The 12,889-nt window shown below is 44.0% G+C and overlaps 1 protein-coding gene across 1 annotated transcript in view; it reads left to right on the plus strand.

The window, feature by feature from the left end:
• Positions 1–12,581, plus strand: part of Adra1a (adrenoceptor alpha 1A) — a 133,744-nt gene extending 121,163 nt beyond the window's left edge. The window contains exon 3 of the mRNA XM_028758852.1: positions 12,018–12,581. Within this exon, the coding sequence (XP_028614685.1) occupies positions 12,018–12,022 (5 nt within the window). The 3' untranslated portion in view covers positions 12,023–12,581. The remainder of the gene's footprint in view (positions 1–12,017) is intronic.
• Positions 12,582–12,889: the final 308 nt, after the last annotated feature.

The raw sequence follows: 12,889 nt of genomic DNA on the forward strand, positions 1-12,889 counted from the left end.
AGAAGGAGAAGGAGAAGGAGAAGGAGAAGGAGAAGGAGAAGGAGAAGGAGAAGGAGAAGGAGAAGGAGAAGGAGAAGGAGAGAAAAAGAAAAGAAATTTGGTTTCTTAGTGAAGCAACCCACTTTGACCCCAAATAAAGAGTCTCAAGACAGGAAGTCAGACCATTCTAGAGTCCTGGAAGCCAAAATATTAGTTTTTACTCCCAATTTTTTAGTGGGACAGTGTTCACTCCCATCCATAAGCTAGCATCCCTAAGGCATGAGAGATACTTCTGCAGTCTCAGGTCTAGCAGCTGGGCTATTTTTAAGTGAGCCCAGGACTGTAGCATAGCTAAATTTCCAGATGTATTCAACAAACTGGAAAGAGGCAGTTAAGTTATATCCTGGAGTTTAACTTTCCCATTCCTGGCCCCCTGGAATCATCTGGGAAGGCCAGCTCCTGCTTCCATCAGAGCTCACTACTGTAACGCTCAGCCCCAGAGCTCTGTTCACAGCCGATGGGTGTGGATGCATTCTGGGGCCTCCATCCCCGGTTACACTCATGGCGTGTAGATGTGGATGCACTCTGGGGCCCCCATCTGTGTCCATGGCATGTGGATGTGTTCTGGGACCTCCATCCCCACAGTTACAGTCGTGGCTTGTAGATATGGATGCACTCTGAGGCCTTCATCCCCACAGGTCGTTCATGGCCCTGTGGACAGGGATGTATTCTGGGACTTCCATCCCCAGAGCAGCATTCTCAGCCTGTGGATATAGACTCATGCTGGGGCCTGCAGCACAGTTACTCTCCACCAGGTCTCAGTGTTCTCCCTGGTGGGAGGGGCAGGACAGCAGGAGGGGAAAGTCCATGAAGAACATGAAGAGGGGACACACGAGGAAAACAAGCCTGCCTTAGAAGGCAGCTCATAAAGAGGATAAGGGCTAAGGCTGGCACTTTCCAGACAAATCTCCCCAAATCCTCCAACACAAAGGAATGCTGTAAAGACCCTCAAGGTTTGTCCTTGGCATCAAACCTTGTTTCTGAGGTTCCCCTATGGTGGCCTGTCTCCTGGCTACCTTACTGAGCATCTCAGCATCAAGGCAGCCCTAGTTCAGCAATGACTTCCCAATAGAGAGGCTTCTCCTCTGCCTGCAGCCTTGCTTCTGCCTGGGGACATCTGGCAATAATCATTTCACTCATTTGCACTGAATGAATGGTGTCTTATTTCCTCCCTGTGCACAAAGCCTCAAGTATGGCCATTAGACACTCTCATGTGTCATCGGATGTTCTGTGTTGCCAAGAAAGTCTTGTTCCCTGTTTTGAAGCTCTTAGAACAATCCCATTTTAGGATATCTTCTATCTGGACGGCTTCTCAACAGTTCTCAGCACGTGTTTTCTTAAAAGATGACTTATCCTTGAGTTTCCACACTGGGGCCTCTCTGGATCTCCTTTTGGAATGTCCTTGTGTTACTATCCAATGTCCCTCCTCGTTCACTTGAGAAGACAGCAGTGCTCATGTCTGCTGAGGTATTAACCACAATGACTCCAATGGTCAACACCTAAGAAGTGTCTGGGGTATTGGAATTCTGTATCCTGTCTGTGCTGGGTATCACAAGAATCTAAAGGGGGCAGGAAATGAGAGAGAGCAATGGCAAGGGAGAAAGACAGATCTTGTGTGAGTTCTCTTATGTAAAATCCAGATTGTGTGTGTGTGTGTGTGTGTGTGTGTGTGTGTGTGTGTGTGTGTGTATGTATGTATAACATAGTTGATATGGTATGGTAATGGTGGATGGTGGTATGGAGTGGGATAGCACCAGATGGCATGGGAGGTGAACAAAAGTAGAAGGGGGGATTAATTGTGGGAGAGAAAAAGACCGGCAAGAAAAGGGAGCAGGAAGAATAACGGGGAGGGCAAAGACGAGCAAAGTACAGTGACATACATGTAAAGAAGAAGAACAAGGAAGAGGAGGAGGAGGAGAAGGGGGAGGAGGAGAAGGAGGAGGAGGAGGAGGAGGAGGAGGAGGAGGAGGAGGAGGAGGGGGAGAGAAAGACGGATGCATGATGGTATATTTTACTTTAAATCTCTGACCCTAAGTCATATCCAAACTAATTAATTCATAATTTCTGGGTAGATACAAGGTATTTGTATTTTTCCCAAGTTCCCCCAAGGTTTCCAGAGTGCAGTCAAGGTCAAGAGCAAGAGTATGAGTAATGTTTGTTCTACATAAAAAGCTGTTTTGTCAGCAGCTCACTGTCCAGTTCCCAGAGGCAACTTCTGTCAGTCAGGACACACCTGGTACAGCTTGGGCAAAGGACTAGTTTTGTGATTGTCTTCTCCAAATGACTTCCTTAGAGACTGTGGTTTCTGTCACTGCACCCCAGTCAGGAACCCAGAAGTAATCCCGAGAAGCACAGAATAGACCAGGACCCTATGTTTCCAAATTCACTGTGGGACCACCGTCACTATAGCTGACTAAAAAGCTAATAAACACCCATTGTTTTAAAAGCATGGGAGGACTTCCTGGTCTCATAGCTCGTGGTTTTAGTCTTAGTACTTGAGAGTTGGGGGCAGGAGAACTATCATGCATTTGGAGTTAGGCTAAATGAACTGTTCAACAACCCTATCCTTAAAAAGAGAGAAGAAGCCGGACAGTGGTGGCGCACACCTTTAATCCCAGCACTTGGGAGGCAGAGGCAGGCGAATTTCTGAGTTCGAGGCCAGCCTGGTCTACAGAGTGAGTTCCAGGACAGCCAGGGCTACACAGAGAAACCATGTCTCAAAAAAAACAAAAAACAAAAAACAACAACAACAAAAAACAAAAAAAGAGAGAGAGAGAGAGAAGAAACTGTACAAATGATCAGAACATGCAAGGGTCAGCATTATGTGTCAATCTGACTTGTCCTCAGAGTTTCCAACAGATCACATGAGTGGGACTCACCCTACCAGCTGAAGACCTAAACAGACAAAACACCCACTGACAGGAGCGTCTCTTTCCTGTGTAACTTCAGGCTGAAACCTCAGCGTCCTCCTGTCTGCGGATCTAGAGCCTGCAGCCTCCAGCTGGAACTTGTGTGAACAGACCTGCCAAGGCAGGTCTTGAGATCCTCAGCCTTCAGTGAGTTGGTTGAACTAATTTCCTGAAGAAAATTACCACACACACCCTCTCTCTTTCTCTCTTCTCTCTTTCTGTTTCTCTGGTGAGTTCCGAACTAATGAATCTTTCTTTTTTGGAAAAAAAAAAAACTTTTTATGGAGTGTGTGTATGTGTGCATGTGTGTATGTGTGTATATGAGTGTGTGTGTGTACGAGTGTGTATCTGTGTATGTGTGTGTATGTGTATATAAGTGTGAGTGTGTATATGTGTGCATATGTGTGTATGTATGTGTGTATGTGTGGGTGTGTTTATGTGTGTGTATGTGTGTATAGTGTATGTGTGTATACATGTACGTGGGTGTGTGGGCATAGGTATACCTGTGCCATGATATATGTGTAACAGCTCACAGGAACTGGTTTAGATCATCAAGCTTGGTTACAAGTGCCTTTCCCTGCTGAGCCATTAGCTTTTCTATGTCCTTCCAGCAATTTCGGTAAAGTCTTGAGAAACTGATACAATGTTACAGGCAGAATACTGATCCGGTCAAGGTACAGAAAAATGCCAGCATCATTTCTTCCTCCTCTGCCTCTTCTTTAACTCCTGCTTATGTTTTTCTCCATTTTTGTCATTTCAAAAATGCATAAATGATGTCACACAAGAGGCTGCTTCTTACCACTAAGTTATACTGCTTTAAAAATAACAAAAATTGCTTTTCCTGGACATTTCTAAGACTAGAAAGACTGTGGTGGGGCTCATGGCCCTTCCTAACATGCTTCCGCTCTGAGACACACCTTTCTTTCTAGCAGCATCATACAGAGAGAGAGAGAGAGAGAGAGAGAGAGAGAGAGAGAGAGAGAATAAAAGCAGTCAGACAACAGAGGGCACCGTCCCTGGCATTTTCCTAGAACTCAGTGATCACATCTGCCATAGAACAAACTCTGAAGCCCTGTCAATCACAGCTTCCCCACGGCTCAATTTCAGTTGTTCCAGCCCTGCTTGAGTCTATGGGAAAGTGCGCCAGGCTGTCCTCCCTCTCCTGCATTGGGCTCCTTCCTCCTCCACAACCCGAGGGTAAAGTTCCACTCCAGTGTGCCCACCCAGCAGGTCACTGCCTACAGGGCCCACTGCATTGCTTTAATTACTTTTTAACTTCAACAATGAAACAATGAGTCTGTTCTGTTCATATGTATCAGTGTACTTCATTCTTTCTCCTCTGTCTTGATCTTCCCCCATTTTTCTGACACCTCTTGTTGCCAGTATCATCCTTTCTGCCTTCATGTCTATTCTTCCCCTTAGGATCCCATCCTCCCTCCCTCTCTCCCTCCATCCCTCCCTTCTTCTCTCCCTCCATTCCTACCTTCTGTCTCTCCCTCCATCCCTCCATCCCTCCCTCCCTCTCTCCCTCCATCCCTCCCTCCCCCTCATGGTCCCTTTTTTACACTGAAGCAGCTGCATCTGTAACTGCTTTGTTATATGCTCAAACTTTGAGTCCCACGCTCTTTCTTTATGGCAGCACATTCTTTTCTTGTAATCTTCTAATCCTCTGTCACTGAAACAGGCAAATGACCCCTTCAATACCTTTCTTCCTCCATTGGGGCTAGTGTGTCCTCTAGATGGACCTACAGGAGTTACCTGTCACTGTTGCTGGGGTGGCACCACACAAACCCCAGAGTGAAACATCTTCTGTTGACTGATTCAATAAAGAGAAGATACCTATCTAGACTCCTTGTTTACCACAATTCAAGGTGTGCTGGCTGTCTTTGGCCCAGAATGTTCTCTGCTACGGCGCTGGCTGAATTTCTGTCCATAACTTGCAGCTGGAGAGGGGTGGAGGGATTCAGCAACAGGATCAATTTCCATGTCTAGAAAGCGTTTGTCTGATGTGATTCTGTGAAGCTAAAGTGAAATCAATTTTTGTTTCCAGGGCATGGCTCTCTGCTACTTGGAATAGACGAGGCACACAAAAAATCCAGTCCACAAAATGTGCTTCCACTGGATTTAGTCTCTGACCTTCCACAGAGTGCATAATTTAGGGGTCAATGGCAGAGATGAGTTAAACAGCTCCCCATGAAATATTCCCTGCAGGATTAATATAGTAAAAATGGACATCTTGCCAAAAGCAATCTACAGATTCAATGTAATCTCCATCAAAATTCTAAATCAATTCTTTATAGAGATAGAAAGAGCAATTTGCAAATTCATTTGAAATAACAAAAAAACCCAGGGTAGCGAGAACTATTCTCAACAATAAAAGAACCTCTAGGGGAATCACCATCCCTGACCTCAAACTTTACTACAGAGCAATAGTGATTAAAACTGCATAGTATTGGTACAGAGACAGGCAGGAAGATCAGTGGAATAGAAATGAATTCTTATCTCCTTGTACAAAGCTCAAGTCTAAATGGATAAAGGACCTTCACATAAAACCAGATACCCTGAAACTAATAGAAGAGAAGGTGGGGAAGAACCTCAAATACCTAGGCACAGGGGGAAAGTTCCTGAACAGAACACCAATGGCTTATGCTCTAAGATCAAGAATTGACAAATGGGACTTCATAAAATTCCAAAGCTTCTGTAAGACAAAGGACACTGTCAATTGGACAAAATGGCAACCAACAGATTGGGAAAAGATCTTTACCAATCCTACATCCGATACAGGGCTAATATCCAATATATTCAAAGAACTCAAGAAATTAAACTCCAAACAACCAAATAACCCTATTTAAAAATGGGGTACAGAGCTAAACAAAGAATTCTTAATTGAGGAAACCTGAATAGCCAAGAAGCACCTAAAGAAATGTTCAACATCCATAGTCATCAGGGAAATGCAAACCAAAACAACCCTGAGATTCCACCTCACACCAGTCAGAATGGCCAAGATCAAAATCTCAAGTGATAGTAGATGCTGGTGAGGATGTGGAGAAAGAGGAACACTCTTCCACTGTTGGTGGGACTGCAAGTTGGTACACTCTGAGAATCAGTCTACTGGTTCCTCAGAAAATTGGGCATAGCATTACCTGAGGACCCAGCTATACTATTCCTGGGCATATACCCAGAAGATGCTCTAACATATAACAAGGATATATGCTCCACTATGTTCATAGCACACTTATTTATAATAGCCAGAAGTTAGAAAGAACCCAGATGTCCTTCAACAGAGGAATGGATACAGAAAATGTGGTACATTTACACAATGGAATATTACTCAGTTATTAAAAACAGTGAATTCAAGAAATTCTTAGGCAAATGGATGGAACTAGAAAATATCATCCTGAGTGAGGTAACCCAATCACAAAAGAACACACATGGTATTCACTCACTGATAATTGGATATTAGTCAAAAAGCTCACAATATCCAAGATACAACTCACAGACCACATGAAGCTCATGAACAGGGAAGACCAAAGTGTGGGTGCTTTGGCCCTTCTTAGAAGGAGTAAAAAAATTCCCATGGGAGCAAATATGGAGACAAGCCATGGGACAGAAACTGAAGGAGGTGCCATCCAGAGACTGTTCCCCCTGGGTATCCATCCCTTGTGCATTCACCAAAGGTAGACACTGATGTGGATGCCAGGGAGTGCACACTGACAGGAGCCTGATATAGCTGTCTCCTTAGAGGTTTGCCAGAGCCTGAAATATACAGAGGCAGAAGCTCACAGATAACCATTGAGCTGATCATGGGGTTCCCAATGGAGGAGTGAGAGAGAAGTCTGAAGGAGCTGATAGGGTTTGGGGCCCCATGAGGAGAGCAACAATACCAACCAACCAGAGCTCCCAGGATCTAAACCACCAGCCTGGAAGCACATAGGGAGAGACCCATGGCTCCAGCTGTATATGTAGGGGAGGATGACAGTGTCAGGCATAGGTGGGTGAGGAAGTCCTTAGTCCAATGAAGGCTGGATGCCCCAGTGTGGAGGAAATAGTGGGTGGGGAGGTGGGAGTGGGAAGGTGGGTGGGGGCATATCCTCATAGAAGCAGGAAGAGGGGGGATGGGGTAGGGGGTTCCTGGATGGGGAAAAATGGGGAAAGGGGATTACATATAAAATGTAAATAAAATATCCAATAAAAAAAAGAAAGAAATATGTCCTGGCCAACTCCTTCCCTCTTCATTATTGACCAATGGACAGAGATGGAACCCAGGTACAGGAGGGACCAAATCTGCCCTTGCCACAGCACAGGCCGCTTGGCTGCTCAGTGCTCATAGTCTTTCGTTGAGGGTTTCTGAAACATCTACTTTGTACTCGTCTTCTCCAGGTGAGTCTGTAATAAAGTGTCCTTCGAGGAACTTCCATGCTAGGAGGTAGAGAGTTCATAAGTATCTGTGAGAATGAAGTGTTAATGTGTAAGACAAAGAAGAGGCATAGAGCAATCAGAAGATGGGAAGTGCCCAGGGAGCTGAGTGATCCAGGGGAGTTATCTTACAAATTGAGTTTTAGTAATGTTTCCTACAAAATGAATATGACATGGAAGACCACTCTGCTCCTCCCTGGGCACCTTGGACCTCATCACAGAGCCTAGAGCTGTGTGGAACACAGGTGGAAAACAGCTCATAGGAGCCCGTGGCTCATACTGCCTTCAACATTTTGGTGGCTGGAAGTGTTCAGATTTTGAGAGTAGGTTTAGTTTCTGGAAACACGCTGCTATCTCTTGGAGTAGGTCTGATTTCTAACATGAGTAAACAATCTGGAATTTGCATTTAGAACCCCAAAAACCAAGTGAGAAAATTGAATACGATTATTTTTTGTCATAAGAATGAGACTTGTAAAGGGTAATAACTGTGAGGGTCAAGTGCCAATTGGTCAAAAGCAACCTCAGCTTTGGAATAAAGTGACCCCAGAACTTCCACCAAAGAACTCCTAAACCTGATAAACAGCTTCAGCAAAGTGGCAGGATATAGAATTAACTCAAATCAGTAGCCTTCCTCTACTCAAAGGATAAACAAGCTAAGAGAGAAATTAGGGAGATGACACCCTTCACAACAGTCGCAAATAATATAAAATACCTTGGTGTGAATCTAACCAAGCAAGTGAAAGACCTGTATGACAAGAACTTCAAGTCCCTGAAGAAAGAAATCAAAGATGATCTCAAAAGATGGAAAGATCTCCCATGCTCATGGATTGGCAGGATTAATATAATAAAAATGGCCATCTTGCCAAAAGCAATCTACAGATTCAATACGATTCCCATTAAAATCCCAACTCAATTGGTCACAGAGTTAGAAAAGGAAATTCTCAAATTCATTTGGAATAACAAAAAACCCAGGATAGCGAAAACTATTCTCAACAATAAAAGAACTTCTGGAGGAATCACCATCCCTGACCTCAAGCTGTACTACAGAGCAATAGTGATAAAAACTACATGGTATTGGTACAGAGACAGGCAGGAAGATCAATGGAATAGAATTGAAGACCCAGAAATGAACCCACACACCTATGGTCACTTGATCTTTGACAAAGGAGCTAAAACTGTCCAGTGGGAAAAGGACAGCATTTTCAACAAATGGTGCTGGTTCAACTGGAGGACAACATATAGAAGAATGCAAATTGATTCATTCTTATCTCCTTGTACAAAGCTCAAGTCTAAGTGAATAAAGGACCTCCACATAAAACCAGATACCCTGAAACTAATAGAAGAGAAGGTGGGGAAGAACCTCAAATACCTAGGCACAGGGGAAAAGTTCCTGAACAGAACACCAATGGCTTATGCTTTAAGATCAAGAATTGACAAATGGGACTTCATAAAATTGCAAAGTTTCTGTAAGACAAAGGACACTGTCAATAGGACAAAATGATAACCAACAAATTGGGAAACGATCTTTACCAATCCTACATCTGATAGAGGGCTAATATCCAATATATACAAAGAACTCAAAAAATTACACTCCAGACAACCAAATAACCCTATTAAAAATGGGGTATAGAGCTTGACAAAGAATTTTCACCTGAGGAAACTCGAATGGCCAAGAAGCATCTAAAGAGATGTTCAGTATTCTTAGTCATTAGGGAAATGCAAATCAAAACAACCCTGAGATTCTATCTCACACCAGTCAGAATGGCTAAGATTAAAAACTCAGGTGATAGTAGATGCTGGTGAGGGTGTGGAGAAAGAGGAACACTCCTCCATTGTTGGTGGGACTGCAAGATGGTGCAACCACTTTGGAAATCAGTCTGGCGGCTCCTCAGAAAAATTGGACATAGCATTACCTGAGGACCCAGCTATACCACTCCTAGGCATATACCCAGAAGATGCTCTAACATATAACAAGGACATATGCTCAACTATGTTCATAGCAGCCTTATTTATAATAGGTAGAAGCTGGAAAGAACACAGATGTCCTTCAACAGAGGAATGGATACAGAAAATGTGGTACATTTACACAATGGAGTATTACTCAGCTATTAAAACCAATGAATTCGAGAAATTCCTAGGTAAATAGATGGAACTAGAAAATATCATCCTGAGTGAGGTAAGCCAATCACAAAAGAACACACAAGGTATTCACTCACTGATTATTGGATATTATCCCAGAACCTTGAAATAGCCAAGATTCAACTCACAGGCCACATGAGGCTCATGAAGAAGGAAGACCAAGTGGGGGTGCTTCAGTCCTTCTTAGAAAGTGCAACAAAATACTCAAGGGAGCAAATATGGAGATAAAGTGAGAGACAGAAACTGAAGGAGGGGCCGTCTGAAGACCATTCCACCTGAGTATCCATCTCATGTGCAGTCACCAAAGGTAGATGCTGATGTGGAAGTCAGGAAGTGCAGCTGATAAGAGCCTGATATAGATGTCTCCTCAGAGGTCTTCAAGAGTCTGACATATTCAGAGGCAGATGCCCACAGCTAGCCATTGAACTGATCATGGGGTTCCCAATGGAGGAGTTAGTGTGAAGACTGTTGGAGCTGAAAAGGTTTGCGGCCCCATGAGGAGAGCAACAATACTAACCAACCAGAGCTCCCAGGGTCTAAACCACCAGCCTGGGAGCACTTAGGAAGGGATCCTGGCTTCAGCTGTATATGTAAGGGTGGAGGGCCCTGCTGGGCATAGGTGGGAGAAGAGATCCTTGGTCTCATCAAGGCTGGACGCCCCAGGGGGTGGGAATTTGAGGGTGGGGAGGTGGGATTGGGGGGTAGGTAGGGGTACATCCTCAGAGAAGCAGGAGGAGGGGTGAGGGGATAGGGGGTTCCAGGATGAGTGGGGGATGGGGTAAGGGGATAACATATGAAATGTAAATAAAACTTCCAATAAATAAATAAATAAATAAATAAATAAACAACTATCCAGATGAATCCTTGCAAAGAAGCACATGGCATGTTTGGGTCGGTGATTCCTGGTGTGTATAATTTTCTTTAATATTCAAATCCCAGGGAAGAAAGATCCTATAGTAGAAAGAAAAAAAAATTGGCTTTGTTCACAAAGAGTTGAGACTGAAGCCCTGGATAACTCAAGATGCTCACATGACCTCAGACAAGGGAAGTGACCTCTCTGAGTATGAATCCTCTCCTTGAGAGAGATGGGCACATCCAGAACTGGTGAGCGTAGGGAGACATTCATGTTCAGGGAAATGCAGAGCCAGAATTCCATAAACTGTTATTTTGTACCAGGCAGGAAGAAGGTCTAGAAAGTCAGGTGACGTTGAGTGCTGGGGAACATTGACTTTCTTGCAGATTGCTCACAGATACACATGAGAAGCTAGATTGGAAAGCAACAAGGCCCTCAATATACACCCTAGGAGTCAGGGCCCACTCCTACAGAGAGACATGAATGGCTGTTTGTACCCACTTCCCTTTAAGCCATGATAGCTAAAGACTCTTCTGCCTCCAACAAAGCAGTTAAACTACAGTAACACAAGTTGTTCATCAGATTCATTAGTGTAGGTCAAAGTTCACTGACAGTAAGCCACACTAAAAATGAGCTATTACAGGGGTCTGTGATGGTTTGGGTATGATTGCATCATCGTGTAAAGAGGAAGTGGGGTCTTTCTCTCTGTGTCTCTGTCTCTGTCTCTCTCTCTCTCCCCTGCTCTCTCTCTTCCTTTTTTTTCACTCTTCCCCTTTTACTCTCAGATGTGAAGGGAAGGTATATCCCATAAACTCTCTTTCTATGAAATACTCTAGTACGATCTAGAAGGACATTTGGGTCACTAGTCAAGTGCTTGTCCTCAATGGTATTTACATAGATACTCTTGTGTTAATCTCTATATGTATTATTTTCTTTACAAAATGACTAGTTTCTAACTAGCCCTAAAACATTCACAAATAAAATTCAAATGGGATGTCTTGAACTGAACCACTGGGAAGTCTTGACATAATATCCAAATGTTGCCGGGCGGTGGTGGCACACGTCCTTAATCCCAGCACTTGGGAGGCAGAGGCAGGCAGATTTCTGAGTTCAAGGCCAGCCTGGTCTACAGAGTGAGTTCCAGGACAGCCAGGGCTACACAGAGAAACCCAGTCTCAAAAAAACAAAACAAAAAACAAAAAATCTAAATGTCAGAATGTCATTCTGTCACAGCTCTTCCCAGTGATTTACCAGCAGCTCCTCACATACTCTAGATGCTTGGCTCCTTGTGGCCTTCTTCTTCACCCTATCAATGGCTTGTTTTTCTTTCCTGTGCCTCTCAGTTAGATGTTAAGCTTCCCCCAAGGGAAGGATTTATCTCCTTCATCTGTGCATCCACCTTTGAGCACACAACATACAGCTGGAGCTTAGGGAGGATTTCTTAGTAATAAGCCAGTTAAGTACAAAAGAATAATTTTCTGAAGAATGATCCTCCTGTTGTGACCTGTCACAAGCCACAGTTAGAAGTAAAATGGACAAGGTAGAGATTAGATCACAGTGACTGAGGAAATAGTGTTGAGAGGAAGATGAGAAACATCTTGGACTCTGAAGGTGAGGAGAATGTTGGTAGGAAGGCCTATGGACAAGCATTCTCTTCACAGCTTAGAGAATCTGAAGAGTGTGGAGAGAAAGGGCCCATAGAACCATGGACACAGCTCCAGAGCAGAGGAAAACTGAGCTGTAAAACAGCCAAGCATTGGAATAAAGAAAAAAAGAAGGTGAATGGACCCAGCTTCTGCAACGCACAGGACGCACAAGTGGATCTACTGATCCTTTCTGCAAGACCCACTTCCACAAAGGCAGAGTCTGTGGGCTCCAGCTCTTCTTCAGTAGGACTCTTCAGGTCAGGAAATCAAGTTTCACACAAAACTGTTCCCAAGATGCTGACTGATGTGGGCATGGCCTTCCGCTGTCTTTGGTATTCCAGCCAGAAAGAACTCAGTTGTCATCGGGTCCTTCAGTATCTGCCATAACGTGTGGATGATCCTCTTTGATTCCCATCCAGAAAGCGTGGGAGCCAAGTTCTGATACAGAATTCCTTACCACAAGATATAAGAGGCTGAGCAGTGATTAGATTCAGTTTGGTCCACGGAGCTGGGTTATATCATCCAGTGATTTATATCTTTATCTTTGACCATTATTAATAAGTTAGACTGTCACTTTCTGTGCTGAGTTCATGTGCTTTAGTGTCAAGGAAAATGTACAACCTCTGTTATACTTGGCAATGCCTATCACACCATAGATGGCCACCCCATGGGCAATACGTTGACCCCCTAGCACATTGTTCTTTACCATTCTCCATGCATTTACCAGGCTCCTATGGGCTCCTATGGGCTCCTATAGGCTCCTATAGACTTCAGTGCAGCTTCCCTAGCTCTATAGAGTTTCTTTTAAACTTCTGCTTTTTTATACAGAATCATACTAATACCCGGGCTGTATTTGAATGTACAGTGTTGCTCGAGCTGACCTTAAA

This window comes from Grammomys surdaster, unplaced genomic scaffold (genome assembly GCF_004785775.1).
Source record: "Grammomys surdaster isolate TR1022 unplaced genomic scaffold, NIH_TR_1.0 126219, whole genome shotgun sequence".
Taxonomy (NCBI): domain Eukaryota; kingdom Metazoa; phylum Chordata; class Mammalia; order Rodentia; family Muridae; genus Grammomys; species Grammomys surdaster.